We start from the raw sequence: 17,765 nt of genomic DNA on the forward strand, positions 1-17,765 counted from the left end.
AATATTGTAATTAGCATATTCCCTACATTTGTGTAACAATGGAATGGATTAGACAGGAACTTGTCATGTTTGTAACTTACAATATCAATAAAAAATAATCCTTTATCCAGTATTCACAGTGTTGAGAACACGGTGCTAGGCATACGGGGAAACTTGAAGTTTTGGTAAGATACAGTCAGTGCACTCCAGGACCTTAATGTCTCATTGGGTTGGACTACACAGGTGGCTATAATACAATTAGGGTTTGATTATGTGACAAATGCATTAGAGCAACAGTTCTACAAACAGGTTTGTGAACTTGTTTTTATTAATATTTGATAACTGTATTTCAATATAATTGGTTGTTTTGTAATTCTGTGTATTTTATTTTACGTATTTGAAAACATTATTCAAAGAAGAGGTCCATTGTCTTCACCAGACTGCTAAACAAGGTCCATGGACATAAAACAATGTTAAGAACCCTTGTATTAGAGGGTTGTATTAGAGTATTAGAACTGTTGTTGTGTACCTTTCATTTTCAAAGAGGACTATGACATCAGGAAGATGATGCCATAACTTGCAAGTGAATTGGATTTAAGTGAGGGAGGCTGTGCAAAGTCACCAGCCTCAATTTCTCCTCCATAGCCATCTAGGTCCAGTGGCAAGATATGGATCAGGATGACTGGAGATAGCCCCCTGTTAGGACTGAGAGGGATAATCATCACCTATACAGAGAGATCTAGAAACTCTGGCACTTTATAGAACTTCAACATCAAATCTCAACTCATTTGAGGAGGCTTTTAAAGGATGGGTGTGAATTCAACCGGTGGAGAATTGAGAGAAGAGCAGTCAAAACAAAATGTGAGCAAAGGGCACTGAGTGTGATCCAGATAGAGGGAACTGTCCAGTTTGGTTGGAGCATACAGTAAATTGGCAAGATTTGTTAACTGAGTATATATGAGAAGTAAGAAAGCAGAAAATATCAAAGATAGTCTTGACCGTACAAAATGGGAGACTGGGTAATTAGTAGCGCCATGGACAGATATAATAGTTCCTGTTAGAATAATATGTTAGATTGGTTTTGAGGCAGGTCTCATTTTGAGAGATGATTATAAGTATAAATCATTGAAACAGGGTATGAAATACTAAATATTTAAGGTAAATTTACCTGAGTCACAATTGCTTATTCTTAATGGTTCATTTTTCTTGATAGATATTAATGAATGTCAAGAATCTAATTCCTGTCACCAGCGCTGTTTCAATACCATAGGAAGTTTCCACTGCGGATGTGAACCTGGTTATCAACTTAAAGGCAGAAAATGCATGGGTAGGAAATGGACTTTAATTTCAAGTCCACAACTTTTTTTTTAACTTTATAATGTAGCCCAAACAACTTCAGACACTACTTTTTGTGTCAGATTTATGTTCAGGACATTGTGGCAGACTGACACAATGGAGAGACAGCCAGCTTTGGAGTAGAGAAGACTTGGATTCAAGTCCTGCCTCTGATATACACTAGCAATGTGACCCTGAGCTAGTCCTTTAATCTCTAGGTACAACACATAACTTTCTAACACTGTTAAGTTGATGAGCAAGTGCAAATCCACATTAGCAGAGTGAATTTCCCTACTGGCAGTTTCCCATATGAATGAAATCACGATTTAAACCAAAAAAAAATAAAAATATAAATACATGATATTCCTGTGGTCATTTTGAAAACAGTATGAAGGCAAATGCTACCATGGCATATTTTCATTACTTTCTTATTACTTGACCATCTTTTTTCAGTCTTTTTTACCTTCACAATCTGCATTCTCATTTCAATATTACTGTGGTGTTTTGGTGGCTTCTTTGGAGATTTGCAGCATCAAAGTACATAAATCATATATCATTTGAAATTAATAAGGATTAAATAAATTCATACTATGTCTTAAGCCTAAGTCTATATATGTAGGCATTTATAGTAATCATACCTGATGTCTGTATGTTTCTGTATTTGTTCAAAATAATTTTAAATACATTGTCTGATTTGGTTTTAATCTCAGCTCTGAGAGGTAGTACTGTAGTAGAAATGAGTCTTATGAACAATGAGGTTCATTGGTTGAGATTCATGTTGATTTATATGGTCGTATTGCTTTTGGAAACCTATGCTGCTTATTCCATATAAAAAGGAATGCCATTCTCAATTTGAATTATTTTCCTTCTTTTATCAAGATGTGAATGAATGCAGGCAGAATGTATGCAGACCAGATCAACATTGCAAAAATACACGTGGTGGTTATAAATGCATTGATCTTTGTCCAAATGGAATGACCAAAGCTGAAAATGGAACCTGCATTGGTAGGTATATAAGCATTTCCATAGTCAAGATAAGTCTCAGAAAGTTGATCATCACCAAGCCAAGTAAGAAATTTAGTTTTTAAAACATTTAACAAATTTAATCTCAGAGGCAAACAACTCCTTTAATTTTGCGGACCAGCAACTAAAACCAGTTTTTCTCTTAATTTCACATCTATTAGTAAATGTACTTTCTTTTGTCAGACATGGGATAACAAAGATTTTGAGATTCTCCTAACAAGAGTTGAAATGAATTCAAGAATTTAACAGTTTTTCAATGAGTGTAAAACATGATTCTTGGAAAAACTTATGTTTTTATCCCCAGTTATGGTCAAAGAAAAAAGGGATAAGGGGAAAATTTTTTCCCTGCATGAATATGTCTAAATTATGGCAGATTACAAGTGCCCTCAAAGGTACAAATTAAACTCCATATCTATTCATAGGAGGTAGAAATTATGCCCAGTTAGGAGAGATTAGGAAAAGTTTCATAAAAGAGGTGACATTTGAACTGAGTCCCAAATCATGAGTAGGATATTTACAAGTAAAGATGAATTATAAGCATTGAAGGGATGACTTTATAAGCAGAGGGAACAACATTGACAAAGGCAGAGAACTGAGAAAGCACACTGTATATATGAGGAAAAGCAAGTAGTCTGGTATGGCTGGTGTGTAGGGTATTCTTTGGAGAATAATAAGTAATAAGGCTAGAAGTATTCTCGGGCCATAGTAAGACAGCCTTGAATTTGAATGACAGGTTATAAGGAATTTGAACTTAATGTGTTAAGTAATGGGGAACCATTGGAGGTTCTGAGTAAAATAGCTTGATCAAAGGTGTGTTTAGGTGAGAATAATTTGGCAGCATCCTACTCCAGTGCCTTATTGTACTAAAGAGGTAATCTGGGTTCTCAAAGGCTATGCCAAAAGAGAAGTGCTAACAGGTTCTACCATTCTAGGAAGGCTTCAAGCATCATCCCAGCAACATAATACATCTGCTTTCTGAGGAAAGCCTAGCTAAATAACTATGGAGATTTTACTACCTACTACCTACAATAAAACATTCCCTGCTCTTCAGAAGCCTGCATCTTCTTTAGAGGAGACATTTACACATACAAAATAAACACATGGTAATTGAGGGAAGAAAAACACTAGTAGCTGAGGTGTCTGGATGGAAGCATCTAGATGACTTAATCATCTGTAGCCCTCTTCAACTACCTACCACTACTAAGATGCGGGCCATTTAGTTTCAAATTCTTTGGTCATGGCAACCCATGAAACAAAGAAAAATATGGAATAACCCTCAGGCCTCTGTGCCTCTTTATTTTACAGTGATGGTAAGAGTCACAGAATAGAGGACAGAAGGTGTAAAAAACATCATAGTTTTTGGCCCCTCTATAAGTTTGAACTTAGATATTGGTACTCGAAATATAAGGTTCCTAACTAATGATTAATGAATATCCACTCAGACTTGAGGAATTAATGATATAAATCTTGACATTCTTGAGGTTAAAAAACCCAGAAGAATGAAGAAAGTTATAGATAAATAAATGGAAAGATGCCTCACAGTTTCTCCTTAGAGAAGTAAAGAAAGAATGCGGAAAGTTTGGTTTTGTCATGCAACCAAAGGCAATAAGAAAAAAACTCAAGATTCTGGATCATTTTGTATTATAATGTTCATTATATGATATGTATTCACAAAGAGCATGCCATAAAAATAATTGCAATTTTTGCATTGAAATCTGTTCCAAAAGATGAAGTAAATAAATTATATGAAAAATTTGATAATGCCCTCCAAGTTAAATCAATATCTATTTTGATACTTGTTGACTTTAATGCAAAGATGGGAGTACATCCAGATTGTAAAAAGGCTTGGAAAAAGGAATAAATGATGATAAGTCAAAGACCTGTAGACTGAGCAGAAGCCTCATGATTATATAGCATAAATGCTTTCTGTGAGAAAAGAACCAGAAGGCACTGGACAAGGTAATTATCCAAAAAACATTACAAAAAATGAAATACTCTATTTTAACAGACAGACTACAACATGCTAGACAGTGTAGTACACTGGATTTGGTGAGAGGCCTGGGTTTGAATTGTGTCTTATTAAGGGCTTTTGTCATCAGCATACCCCAGAATCTCCTTTGACCAATAGGGGCTGTTAAGGAGTCCCCTAAACTTGTCTTTTTGAGTTGTCATATTTTCCAGAAACACTGGACCCAGAGTATGCAGGAAGCCTTGAATGTGTCAAGGACAAAATCCAGAGCTGACATAATTTGTTGTTTGCACCCCAAGTGAATTCCCTGTTTGTCCTTGGGAGGCAAGACAGGCACCAGCCAGTCTATACTAGGCTGGGAATGGAGATTTTGCAGATAAGCAGACCCACCTAGCTTCATAGTCTAGGGGTTCCCAAGGGAAAAGAATGAGGTTTTTGCCATCACTCTTCCTATTTTCTCCAACTCTTTTTGTTGTACTGTCATAAATATATAAATTTCTCTAAGGACTGTGAAGTCTTTGGGTTCCACTCTTTGGGTTCTCTTGTAATAAACCTGGTTTTCACTTAAGTCTCATGGCATTGTGATTTCCTGTTGACAGGCTCTGACACTCTGATCTTGGGCAAGTTACATAACTTCACTAGAACTTAGTTTCTTCATCTGCAAAATACGGGCATTGGACTAGATAACCCTGAGGTCCTTTCTATCTCTAAATCTACAGTACTAAGAACTCATGTAGAGTGAATCATTTCTGAATCAGCTGTCCCTGTAAATCAGACCACTGATTTGGTAGAACAAAGAACAAAATTAGTACAAAGATAGAAGAATAAAAATGAGATGACACAGTGGTCAATTAAAACAACCCCAACTTGACTTAAACATGTCATTGGTGCCCCCAAATGGGCTGTGTAAAAAAGATGCTATACACATATATTATCATAGTTTCATATAATGTATAAACAACACATAAAAATCGCAATAACAAGAACAAAGGAGCCCCAAAAGTACCTTCAGCAGTAAACATTTGATTTACCTACCAGGACAGATCTATGGCAGCCAAAGGCAACAGTCATTCAGAAAATAAACTCATTTGTAAACTCATGGAAAGGATGGTGGAAGATTGTGAGAAGTATTGTCTCACAAAAAAGTGAAGCAACGTGGGGTAAAGCAGTTTAATGAAAACTTGGCTAGAGACTTTACAAAGCAAAGTCCTCCCAAGGGAATTTAAAGATGAAGCTAAAAGAAGCATAACAAACAGATAGGTGGAAAAGATTTGCAAAGACTTTTTTATAAATCTTTTTTGCCATCAAAGACAGTAAACTCTACACTTGGAATTAAGCATTTTAGTTCTGAATGTGCTTGTACAGGTAGTAGAAATGGTAGAAAAGATAATAAACATGGCAAAAGCAGCTGGACTAGACATAATACACATAGAGGAAATCTGTGCTGGAGGAAACACAGTTGTAAATTCAAAAGGTTTAAGAAGTAGGGAAAGATGCCAAAAGCATGAAAAAACATCTCAGAACTCATTAACGCTTCCCAAAATGACCAAGAGGACATCAACAAATAACTAGTATGCCTACTTTTCCATCAATATAGAGAGTTTATTAAAAAAAATCCATACATATTAAGTGCATCCTTGTTGAGGGCACTCTCAGAGAATATTCAATAACCATTTTTACAAGCAATATTCCACATCTGACCACATCTTGATTACTATACAATTGACTGAAGAATGTACAGAATGAGATCATAGTGTGCTTACGATCTGATGATTACCAAAAAAAATTTTAGTCAGTAAAGCAAAAATTCTGCCTTTCAGAGTCTTGTCCAACAAGGTATTTCCAATACATTTATGAAAACTATGCAAGATTTTTTGAAAGCTATAACATCAATAACCCTATGTAGTGATCTTCTGATCATCATTACGAGGGGAGGCTGAGGCATAAAATGGAGAAAATTTGATAACAAAGGAATTCACCATTGTTAGAGAGGAGATTAGCACAAGGTCCAATTGAACAGGGCTACAGATGATTAGATCATCTAGATGCTTCTGTTTATAGATGACACCATGCCATCCAGATACCCCTGTTGCTAGTGTTTTCCCTCCCCCAATCACCATGTATTTAACTTATCTGTATAAATGTCTCCCCTAATGGAGATGTAAGCTTCCTGAGGGCAGGAGTGTTTGTGTTTCCCCAACATCTAAAACAGTGCCTAGAACACTGAAGATCCTTAATAAATACTTCTTGATTGATTGATTGATTGATCAAACCTCTGTGAAATCTGTCACTGCTCAAGACATTGACCTAGCAATCATGCTGCTCACCTCCTGATGTGAGGTGATGGATTCAAAGTATAGAATAAGATATATATATATATATATATATTAGCTATGAGAGTTTTGTTTTTCTTTTTTTCTAACAGAGAGGAAATGGAAATGAGAAAATAGATTTTTATTAAAAATAAATTTCATTAAAATTGAATGGATAAAAATGCCTATTTTCTTTGGAGAACCCATAGAGCTCTTCTAGAGTTGAACACAGGAGTAAAGCAGGCTGCACTGCCTTTGGAGAATTGCAGGGTTCATTTCATGGCATCACACTTCAATTTGAAACAAAGGCTCATGTTTTTAATACTAATATGGTGCTTTGCATTGTACGGCCACAAGTCACAGAACACTAGTCTTCAAAGTCATAAAAATGAGTATTACTTAGAATACAGTTGAAAGATGCAGTAGTGTACTAAAGTAGGCTCCAACACATCACTTCCATAATGCTAAATGGAGTGTAGAATCCACTCATATAGATAAGGAAACCATAGCACAGAGAGGTTGAGAGATTAACTGACTTGCCCAGGATCATGTAGCTAGTAAGTGTCTGAGACAGGATTTGAGCCCAGGTCTTCCTGACTCCAAGTCCAGCATTTTATCTATTATTCTACCCTTCTTCTTTTAAATATGGAACTGCAAAGAAGAATCAAAATAAGAGATGTAATCAAAGAAATGTATGATCAAAAAAAGAAAGGCTATTCATGTTGTGAGTGAGAGAGAGCAATACACAGCCTGTGTGCTCCTCTCAATGTCAAGAGAAAGCAAAGAAGGCCACCACGTTGAACGGACCTCCTCGTGTAAAATTCACAGGAAAATAAACAAGTCACAAAGGATGAGCGGGAAGGAATAGGGATGTGACCTCTATTACTGGAGGAAGCATCCGCATCAATAAGAACTGATCCATAGAACCAAGAACAATATCCAAAATACATTAAGAAAGGAAAATGGGCATAACTCATTAACTAATCAAAACCTGAGTTTTTTTAATGAATGCCTAGGAGACTGGTGATGCCATTAACAGGAGAAGCGAAGGTAGGTGGATAAACTGGTTTGGAGATGAAGATAAGTTTTGAAGATACTAAATTTGAGGTTCCAGTGGGACATCCAAGTGTCACTGTTCAGTAGAATTCTGGAATAAAAGACTGATAATATAGATTTGGGAATCATCCGTATTGATATAATATCTGAAACTGTGGAAAGTGGAAAAAGACCAAAGAAAAGAGTAAAAAGAGAGAAGGCTGAGAAAAGAAACTTGGGGAAGGTTACTTTTAAAGCATATGAACAACAGGAAATGGGTCACTTATGTAGCAAGAGAGAAGGATAAAAGATGAACACCCCATTTCTGCCCATGCATTACTAAGAGCCCTAAAATAAGGTCTCTGGTACATTGACTAAATCCCAGGAATATAGATCTAGAGCTGGAAAGAACTACCTAAAACAACCCCCTCATTTTACTGAGAAGGAAACTAAGTCACAAAAGTAGTCTGAGAGTTAGAATTTGAACCCAGATCTTCTGAATCTAGAACTAGTGTTCTTTCTATTGCACCACACTGCACTTTATAAAGAATTCATAGGACATGGGCAAGGATCAAACAGGCTAAGAAGGCATGGATGAGTTGTGATCAGAACCAGTAGATGAAGTACTAACATAGATCTATTCAAAATAAGGGGAAGAAGAACCAAGGTAGAAAAAGAGTAGACAGAGAAGGAGTGATCAAAGAAGTAGGAGGAAAACCAGGATGTTGTAGTTTCAGGAAGTCAAGGAAAGCGTCTCACAAAAGTGGAAAAACTTAGCAGTCAAATTATTTGATCCTTTTTGTAACCACTGAGAATTCCAGCCTCTTTGTCATCTTTAGAAATTGTAACAATATTATGTATTTCAATACAAAAAATTAGCACTTTGGATTTTAGGTAAATGTCATCATTTCTTGTTACCTCTATATCTGTAGATATTGACGAATGCAAAGATGGCACTCATCAATGCAGATATAACCAGAAATGTGAAAATACAAGAGGAAGTTATCGTTGTGTGTGTCCACGAGGTTATCGATCTCAGGGAGTTGGAAGACCCTGTATGGGTGAGTTAACAGGAAATCTTATTAAATAATAAAATTACTACTAAAACATTTTCATGGTCCAGACTACTGCTTATGGTTATCTACACAGAAGTTCTCACAGAGACACTATCCCTTTTGAAGTTGATAAATTGTCCAGATTGCATCCATTTGGCTTTGAGTCCTATGATTAAGGAAAATTGCATCTGATAATTCAGAAAATTAAAAGAATTCAAACATATGAACCCCAAATTGATTAGTATTTATTTATTAATTTTCTTAGTGTAATAAAGACTAAGTTAACTTAAAGACTCCATGATACAATTTGGATCGGTTCTTCACCTGCTTCATATCAACACTCCAGTGTTTTAATAATAATGATTACTTTCTAAGGAAATTTTAAAAGTAAATTTTTTTAAAAATATACTTGTGATGCATGTTTATATTTGTATAAGCATAAAGCTACCAAAGGGCAAATTCTAAGCAAATATGCTAATAAAAAGTTACCAAAGATTGCATTTGACACTAATTGCTCATAATGTAAGAACTATTTTTTAAATTACCAAAAACAGATGCATACAGCCACATATACCATAAAGTACATCCTGTATTTCTACAGATAGCCAGAATCAAGAGGATTCTTTCTCTAACCTATTATCACAGGAGACCAGATTCTGTTGTCATATTAATAGCTTGTTCTTGTTCAATCATTTCAGTTGTATCCAACTCTTTGGGACCCAATTTAGGGTTTTCTTGGCAGAGATACTGGGGTGATCTGCCATTACCTTCTCCAGCTCATTTTACACATGAGGAACTGAGGCAAACAAGATTAAGTGACTTGCTCAGGGTCACAGTGTCCTGGGCTGAATTTGAATCAAGATGAGTCTTCCTAACTTCAGGCCCAGGGCTCTATGCACTATGGTGCCACCTAGCTGCCAATATCAATAATTATTTCTGCTTTACAAGCACAACCATGACATGAAAGTTGTGGTGTAATCAGTCTTACACCCTTATCTGGCATATTTTATCTCTTTCTGCTTGCATAGCAAATATTTGTGAATCTGTAATAGTTTGTTCTTCCAACTTCTTAGTATCAGGAATTAAAGAATGGTTATTGAGAAAAAATTTATAATGCATATTATTTCTATTAATTTATATATACAACATAAATTTATATAAATGAATCAAATTCATTTATTATAAGAATTTCTAAACAATATCCTGTAACAGTAGTTTTAAATATATATCAAGATAAAATTCTTCCAAGGAGAGATTGGTAGAGCTTTCTGACCTCATTAGCCCTAAAATTTATAAGGATTTTTAGGGCATTACCATAAAAAATATAATTCTAACCCAGACTACAATGATTTCTATTCACCTTACCTCTGATAGAATGTTAAAAGAAAGAAAATTCTTTATGTATAGGAATTTTTTGGGAGGAGTGTTTAGCATGCCTAAATATTTTGAAGTGGCATGATTTGAAACTTTTATATAAGGTCCTTTGTTAGTACAAAGTCCAATAGAAAAACTCAAGGAACATGGAAGAACCCTCTGGCATGTATTTGTTGGTACTTGGCTTTTCATGTGTTCCTGGCTTTGGCAAGTAACATCATGTTCTCAGTTTCTTCCACAGACTGATGCTTTGTTTCTGTGTTGTGTGTGTTTTTTTTTTCTTTTTATGGATTATGTCACATGAACAGACATTAATGAATGTGAACAGGTGCCTAAACCTTGTGCACATCAGTGCACCAACATTCCTGGCAGCTTCAAGTGTATCTGTCCACCTGGACAACATTTATTAGGTGACGGGAAATCTTGCGCTGGACTGGAGAGGCTGCCAAATTATGGTGCCCATTACAGTAGCTATAATCTTGCACAGTTCTCCCCTTTGAGAGACAACAATCAACCTCAACAGCATTACAGACAGTACTCAAATCGCTACAGCTCCTACTCAGAGTATAGAAACAGCAGAGCATCTATCTCCAGGACTAAAAGGAGTATTAGAAAAACTTGTCCTGAAGGCTGTGAGGCAAGAAATCACACATGTATAGGTAAATGTCAGCCATATCACATTGCCTTTTGTGGATTCACTTTTTGGCCAGAGGTTACAAATAAGTATATTTATAACATATTTGATAATTTTGGGTGCACTTGACCACATATGACCTCAAATTGCAGTTTTCATTTCAGAAGCTACAGAAACACTATGGCATCTAAAGCAATCAAAAACTTAAAGAAGTTCTCTGTTTACATTCATATAGCCTAACAAGTCATTGTTTTGTTCACGTTTCCTCTTTGAATCCTATCTTTTAAAAAAAGTTACTAGAAATAATTTTGAAGTGGTGAAATGAAGCTTCCTAGAATCTACCATAAAATTGTGTTAAAAGTACATATGCAAAAAGTACACATACAGTGTTATAAAACCTAACACCCTTAGAGAGTAGCTATATCAGAGAGATGCCAAAGCACTGATTCAAAAGTCAAACACTAAAGCTCTTTAACAAAGTGCTCAAGTTACATGCCATAAAACAACTGGTTTGACTTTTTCTTTTACTGGATTGGTTTGTAGGTCGTCATTAGATAATATGAGGGAAGGGATGAAATCAAGTTGCCTCCATCAGTCTTAAATAGATCTTTTAAATACATTTCACAAAATTCACAGGCCTGCAATTTCATTTTCTTCCAGAAGTTCACTGTAAATTCCAAGTCAAAGTTTATGCCCTTGTTTTGATCACAGATTCTACCGTCTGTCTTAAATATGCTTTACAGGAAATGGGGGAAGGAAGGGAGGAGAAAATATATTTTTAGTTATTGATCATTCCTTAAACACTACACTTAAAAAAAAATTATAAGCTAAAATGATTTGTGATCTGTGAAAATCAGAGTTATGGCCAAACACAAAGACTTCTACTCCACCCTCATTATTCTAGTCCTTTCCATAGCATTTAACTCTTTTAGTTAATCTCTTCTCCTAAACCTCTTTTCTGGGCTTTGTTTTTATGATCCTTGTGATACTGATTGTACCTCTGTAATCCATTCAGCAACTTCATAGACTTTTTTCTGTGTGTTTCCAGAGGCTCTCTTCAGAGCTCCTTAGAAAGAAGCTCATCTTATAACATCTTTATTTGACTAACCAAACCATTCTTCTATTCTTGACTTCTTCCCTGAAATTTTGTTCTAAAGGGTCTGTCTCATTGTTCTTAAATCTCTCAATATGCCATCTGATAGGACATTGAAGACAGATCTTATTTCCTCCTTCATGCTTTCTCCTGAGTCCTTACTGTCATTGTCAGTGCCTTTATCTTATCCACTGCTTATTCCTCAAATCCCATAGCTATCAGTAACTCTCCTTGACTTTCTTATTGATGTGGCTAATTGCTTCTTTGTTATTTCATATGCAGGACTATTGTAACCATCTTCAAGACTGTGTCAGCCACTTGCCTCCAACTAATCCAAATGATTTTGTATACTCCTGCCAATGTCAACTTCCTTCCTGACCGTTTTCACCATGTCAGTCTTTTAGCCCCCAACCTTTTGGTGCTTTTCACTCGCTTATAGATCAACATCTTACTTTTTTTCCATCAAAACTTTCCATAAATTAGCAATCTTATACTCTGTCACTTCCTGTTACATGCCAACTGGTATGCTTGTCTTCTTCCTCCCCAAATCTTTGCCTGGTCTATGCCAAATGCACTGAACAACCTTCCTACTCATATTATACCTGTCAAACTACCTAACTCTTTCTTTAATTCATCTTAAAGGGTGTATCCCACCAAGGAACTCCATATTTTTAGATTTTTCTGTTTGTGCACTTACTTTCTAATCTTTCCAGGCACATCTAAACACAGAATATAGTGCTTTACACCTAAATGTACAATATCAAACTTAGGGGATGTAGAGTCTTCTTTAACAGATAACTAAGTACATGATTACTGGACTTTGTCCATGAAAAGTTTCAGAGCACTATTCAAATTCTCAAATCGTTTTACAACATTAAGCATTTTTTTAAAAAAGATTTACACTAAGATTGTAAACAGCTTAAGAATAACATAGCAAGAATAAATTACAATAAGCTTAAATGTGTTTTCATTAATCCTCTAGAAGGGATGATTTTACAGAGCATAGTTTTTACTTAAGGATCAAAGTAACATCATGATATCATGTCAGAAGTGTCACAGTTTGAAGCCCCACAGCAGATTTTTAAAAAATAAAGATATGTTTTTAATTATCTACTACTACCCATGAGTATGAAGACAAGTAACAAGATTGATTAGCACCATTTTTCTTGAAAAATTGTTTGCTTTAGTATATAAAGTTCAGGGAACCTCATAATCAAATAAAAATATAGTTTATGATTTTATGTCTTGAGAAAATTGTGCATGTGCAAATATGTATATCTATCTATATCTGTGTAGATATAGATAGATATAGATATGCCCCAATCAATCAACCAACAAGCATTTATTAAATGCCTATTTACTAAGCACTGTGGCACTGGGGATACAAGTACAAAAATGAAATAATCTCTACTTACAATAAGTATATATTCTAAAAGGAGAGATAACAATTACATATAAAAACACATATAGCATAAATATTAAGTTAATATATACAAAGTAGTTAAAAATATAAAGTGATTTGAGAGAGAGCACTAGCAGCTGGGAGGATCATAAAGAATATCCACATAGAATATAGTGTCCAGGATGCATTCTAAAGAAAGAGGGGGCCTCAGAAACAGAGGTAAAGGGGAAAATGCATTATTTCAAATATATGAGATTGCCCTTACAAAGGCACAGAGATAGGAGATATATGTAAGGAACAAAGAGAAGGCCAGTTTGGCTAGATCAGAGAGCATGAAAAGGGGAGTAATGTCCTATGAGACTGGAAAGATAGACTGGAAATGCATTTTATAGGGTTTTAACAGCTAAAGAGGAATTTATATTTTATCTTAGGAACAATAAGAAGCCATTGGAGTTGGTTGAGTAAAAAAGACACATGGTAAGAACAGCACTTAAGGGAAATAACTGGCAGCAGAGCGTGTTAGTTGAACTGGAGTGGTGAAAGACATTCACATGTACATATCTCTGTATTATAAACTTCAGCACATGTGTGTATTAACAGCCAAAAGTTCAAACTGTAATTATAATCACTGTTACCCAACTGATTTAAACAGAAACTGAATTTTCTGGATAATGTAAGGAATTTAGCACTTCATGGGTTCTGGTCAAATATGTTTTTTAAAAATCTGCTTATTTTACCTATAGATGATTCAGTGTTGGACTGTAGCCATCATATATACAAAAAAAGAGGTTCACACAGTATACAGTTGAATCTACTGTGGTTTAATTTAAAAAAAACATGATGGGAGAAAAGTATCAACATTTTGATATAGATTGCAGTAGTATTCATGTTTTGGGTTTATCAATAGTAATAACTGGCTTTTAACAGTTTAATCTGTCAGATATTCTATTTGTATTACAGGGTTATACATTGTCTTTTTTTCTGAATAGATATTGATGAATGTGAAAATAGAGATTCCTGTCAGCATGAGTGTAAAAACACTTTTGGAAGCTATAAATGTGTCTGTCCACCTGGCTATCAACTTATGCCAAATGGCAAGACATGTCAAGGTAAGAACATTTCTCCACATTGATTTAAAACCCAATCAAAAAGCAGTAAGAGCAAAACATGTTTTGTTTTTCAAGTAATTCATCTTTTATCTGCCCATTCCCCTTTCGCATTGGCTGGGTTCCCCATCAGTTCAATTTAGCTGAACAAGCATTTATTAAGGTACTACCAACAGGCCAGTCTTGATATACAGAAAAACTTACTAACATTTACAACTATCGGAATATTTAATGGGCTGCCTAAGGCAGTAGTGTTCTCCCAGAGAAGTTGTAAATGGGTTTCTTGGTCAAGTACAAATTGGAGCAGATGGCCTTCTGGTCATCTGTAGACCTGGACATGCCTCAAAGTTATACCAGCTGGCATTTGTAAAACCTTCTAAGTTTTCCAAAGGGTCTTATAGACATTATCTCAATTGAGTTTCACAACAACACTGTGAGGGAGATACACCAAGTATGATTATCCCCATTTTATAGTACATAGAGGAAACTGAATCTTAGAGTAAGTTTCTTGCCAAGTATCATACATTTAGTAAGTAGTCAAGGTAGGAGTTGAACCTAGATTTCTCTTCACTTCAAATCTAGGATTTTTTCTACCATAACCACACTGCTTCTCCAGGTTCAAAAGAGTTGTTTCAGGAGTTCATTCTCCTGTGTACAAACTCTATCTATTGATTACTTAATTATTTTTTATTTTTTAATAAAAATTTAATAAACTATTTTATTTTAAATTAATAATTACTTAAAAGTCCAACAAATTAAATATCTTAGAATGTACATGAACACAACTTTTTTTGAATCTTCCTCTCACGTTTCCCTAAGTGTTCTTTCTCTAAAAGGGGGTTCTCTAAGGAAAAGTTAGATTCTTTCATCAAAATTGAGATGAAGAAAGTAAGACCAGGGTAGGTTACTATTTTACTTCAACAGATTTATCTCATGCCCTTTCTTTCCTCTCATCACCACCACAGAAACATATACACTACCCACTGTCCACTTGGAAAATAACCAAGAGTTGAAAAATGGACCTGAATGATGAAAACTCCTACCCCACACAATCAAATATTTTAAAATATCTTTAATTTCATCACTGTGAGTAATCTCCCACCCAACTCAATGCAGACTGCATTGCCTCCACACCTCAACATAAATTTTTCCTGAGGTTGCTATGAACAGAAATTCATCACTTCCACTGGCATAACCTTCAAAAACCCAAGAATCACTTCTGTGTACACAGTACAGCACCAGAAGAGGACTTTAATCATTCAACAGATATTATATATTCCTTACATGAAGGCTACCATTTGAGACACTAAAATAATAATAACAGTTTTGCCTGATAAATTTATATTTAACAGCCATAGCTTCATTAGTTCTTCAAAAAAAACTGTGAAATATAAGGGGAGTAGGTATTATTGTATTAATTCTACAGATAAGGAAATTGAAGCTCCGAGAATTCATGGAATTTTAGGGTTGGAATGGACCTCTTTGGTCATAAAACCTAAGTTCATACAGCAATTAGTGGCATAGGTAGGACTAGGGCTTAGGACTCCTGACCCCTACCTAGTCCAGTGCCATATCGACTGTCCTACACTGTGAGCAGTGGAATTGTTGGAACTTGCAGCAACAGGTGCCAGAGATATTGAAGAGGTGTGGCACTGGCTATGACCCGAGACCTCATTCTACAACACTTTCCCTAAACTTAAATACAACAGAGTTGGAGGAACAATGGGAACTGTGAAGGTGCAGTTCCTTCAAGCTATATACTTGGTCAATCCAATGGCGTCTTAGCCCTCTTCCTGACCCTGCGGCAAGCAACCTGTTCAATACTGAAATATCTGGAGGAATCAAATTGCAATAGGAAACAGTTTGTTCAAGCTTAAATTCTCTTGAGGCCAAGAGGAATAATGTTTCTTCTCTCTATGGTATGCCAGTTATTCTTGTCAGTTTCATTCAATTCAAACTATGTTTCAGATCTCAGTTATACTTTGGAGAATAGAAAATGTGTAAAAATTAAAACCAGGTGAAATGTGAAATGTTTGCAATTAAATGGGTTTCATATTATTGTGGTTTTATAAAGACATGAGAGAAAATAATTATGCCACTAAAAAGTCAACTAAAAAATGACTTGAGATATTTTTATATTTCTTAAAAATGTCCAAGGTATTTATGAGGAACAAAAGACTGCCATTGACTCACCCAGGCTTTCATTTTTGAGCATTAGTGATATAAATTAAAACAATAATGAAAGTAAATCATAATACAGTTGATAATGCATGAAGACAGATGATAGATTCAAATAATAGTAATATATGAAATGAGAGTACAATTTTGAATTTTCTTAGGCATAGGGAAGAGGAAACTATCTTTTTCTATACTAACTTTCAGTTCCATTCACCAATTCCTAACAATTCTGGATTTATATAGTCTATTAACATTGACTTAAAGCACCAGGCTAATCTGTCCATATATACAGAAATGATCTGTGATTTTGTCAATATCCACACTATAATGTGTACTGCTTTATTGAAGATCCGAATGTTTCAAGAATCTTTTCTTCTGAAATCTTAAAAAAAAAAAGTGAATCACTCTCACCTCAGTTCAATTCAAACATAATACACATATAGTACACAGAAGTGGCATATTGACTACTACAAAAACACAGATCTGACTGACAATGTATCCAGGCTCAAAAAAATCTTAAATACCTTCCTTTTGCTATGATATAAAATACAAAATCCTCAGCCTGGAATTTAAAGCTTTCTACAATCTGCCTCTCATTTTTCTTTCTAGTTTAATTTACATTATTCCCCTTCCCATATTTTCCATTATAGTCAAACTGGCCTAGTAGCTATTTCCTTTATAACACTTCCCATCTCCCACCTACATGCCTTTGTACAAGTGATCCTCCATTCCTGCAATGCACTCCTTTTTCACTTGCCCTCTGCAGAATTCCTGGCTTCATTAAAAGTGCCACCCAGATGATACTTTCTATATAAGATCTTTCCTAGTCCCTCCAGTTAGTGGCACTCTTTCTCTCTTGAAATAATTTTGCATTATTTTAATAGACTTTATATTTAATAGCATACATGTTTTAACTCATTTCTTCTTGACAACAACCCTCAGAGGCAGGTGCTATTTTTATCCTCATGTTAAAGATGAGGAAAGCAAGGCAAACAGGGGCTAAGTGATCTGCCTAGGGTTACACAGCTTGTAAGATTTAAATTGAAGTCTTATTGATTTCAGCCCCAGCACTCTATCTACTGAGAAATACAAAAATACAATAGTCACTAGCTTTAAGGAGCTGATGGGCATTCTTAAAGGGACTGCTAATGGTGTGCAGCAGTTGTCTAGGTGGTCTCAGTGACTAGGCCTGTGCTTAAAGCCTTTACAGCTGCTAATGTTTCACCCCTCAATGGATTGGCCTCTTGCAGTATTATTAGTATTTACACTA

General features: G+C 35.2%; 1 protein-coding gene across 1 annotated transcript in view; it reads left to right on the plus strand.

The window, feature by feature from the left end:
* The window catches only part of HMCN1 (hemicentin 1), a 523,850-nt gene that overhangs the window by 495,182 nt on the left and 10,903 nt on the right, over positions 1-17,765 (plus strand). Inside the window, exons 101-105 of the mRNA XM_036757836.1 lie at positions 1,193-1,306; positions 2,194-2,319; positions 8,586-8,714; positions 10,391-10,741; positions 14,201-14,320. Of these exons, the coding sequence (XP_036613731.1) occupies positions 1,193-1,306; positions 2,194-2,319; positions 8,586-8,714; positions 10,391-10,741; positions 14,201-14,320 (840 nt within the window). The remainder of the gene's footprint in view (positions 1-1,192; positions 1,307-2,193; positions 2,320-8,585; positions 8,715-10,390; positions 10,742-14,200; positions 14,321-17,765) is intronic.

This window comes from Trichosurus vulpecula, chromosome 4, assembly GCF_011100635.1.
Source record: "Trichosurus vulpecula isolate mTriVul1 chromosome 4, mTriVul1.pri, whole genome shotgun sequence".
Lineage (NCBI taxonomy): Eukaryota > Metazoa > Chordata > Mammalia > Diprotodontia > Phalangeridae > Trichosurus > Trichosurus vulpecula.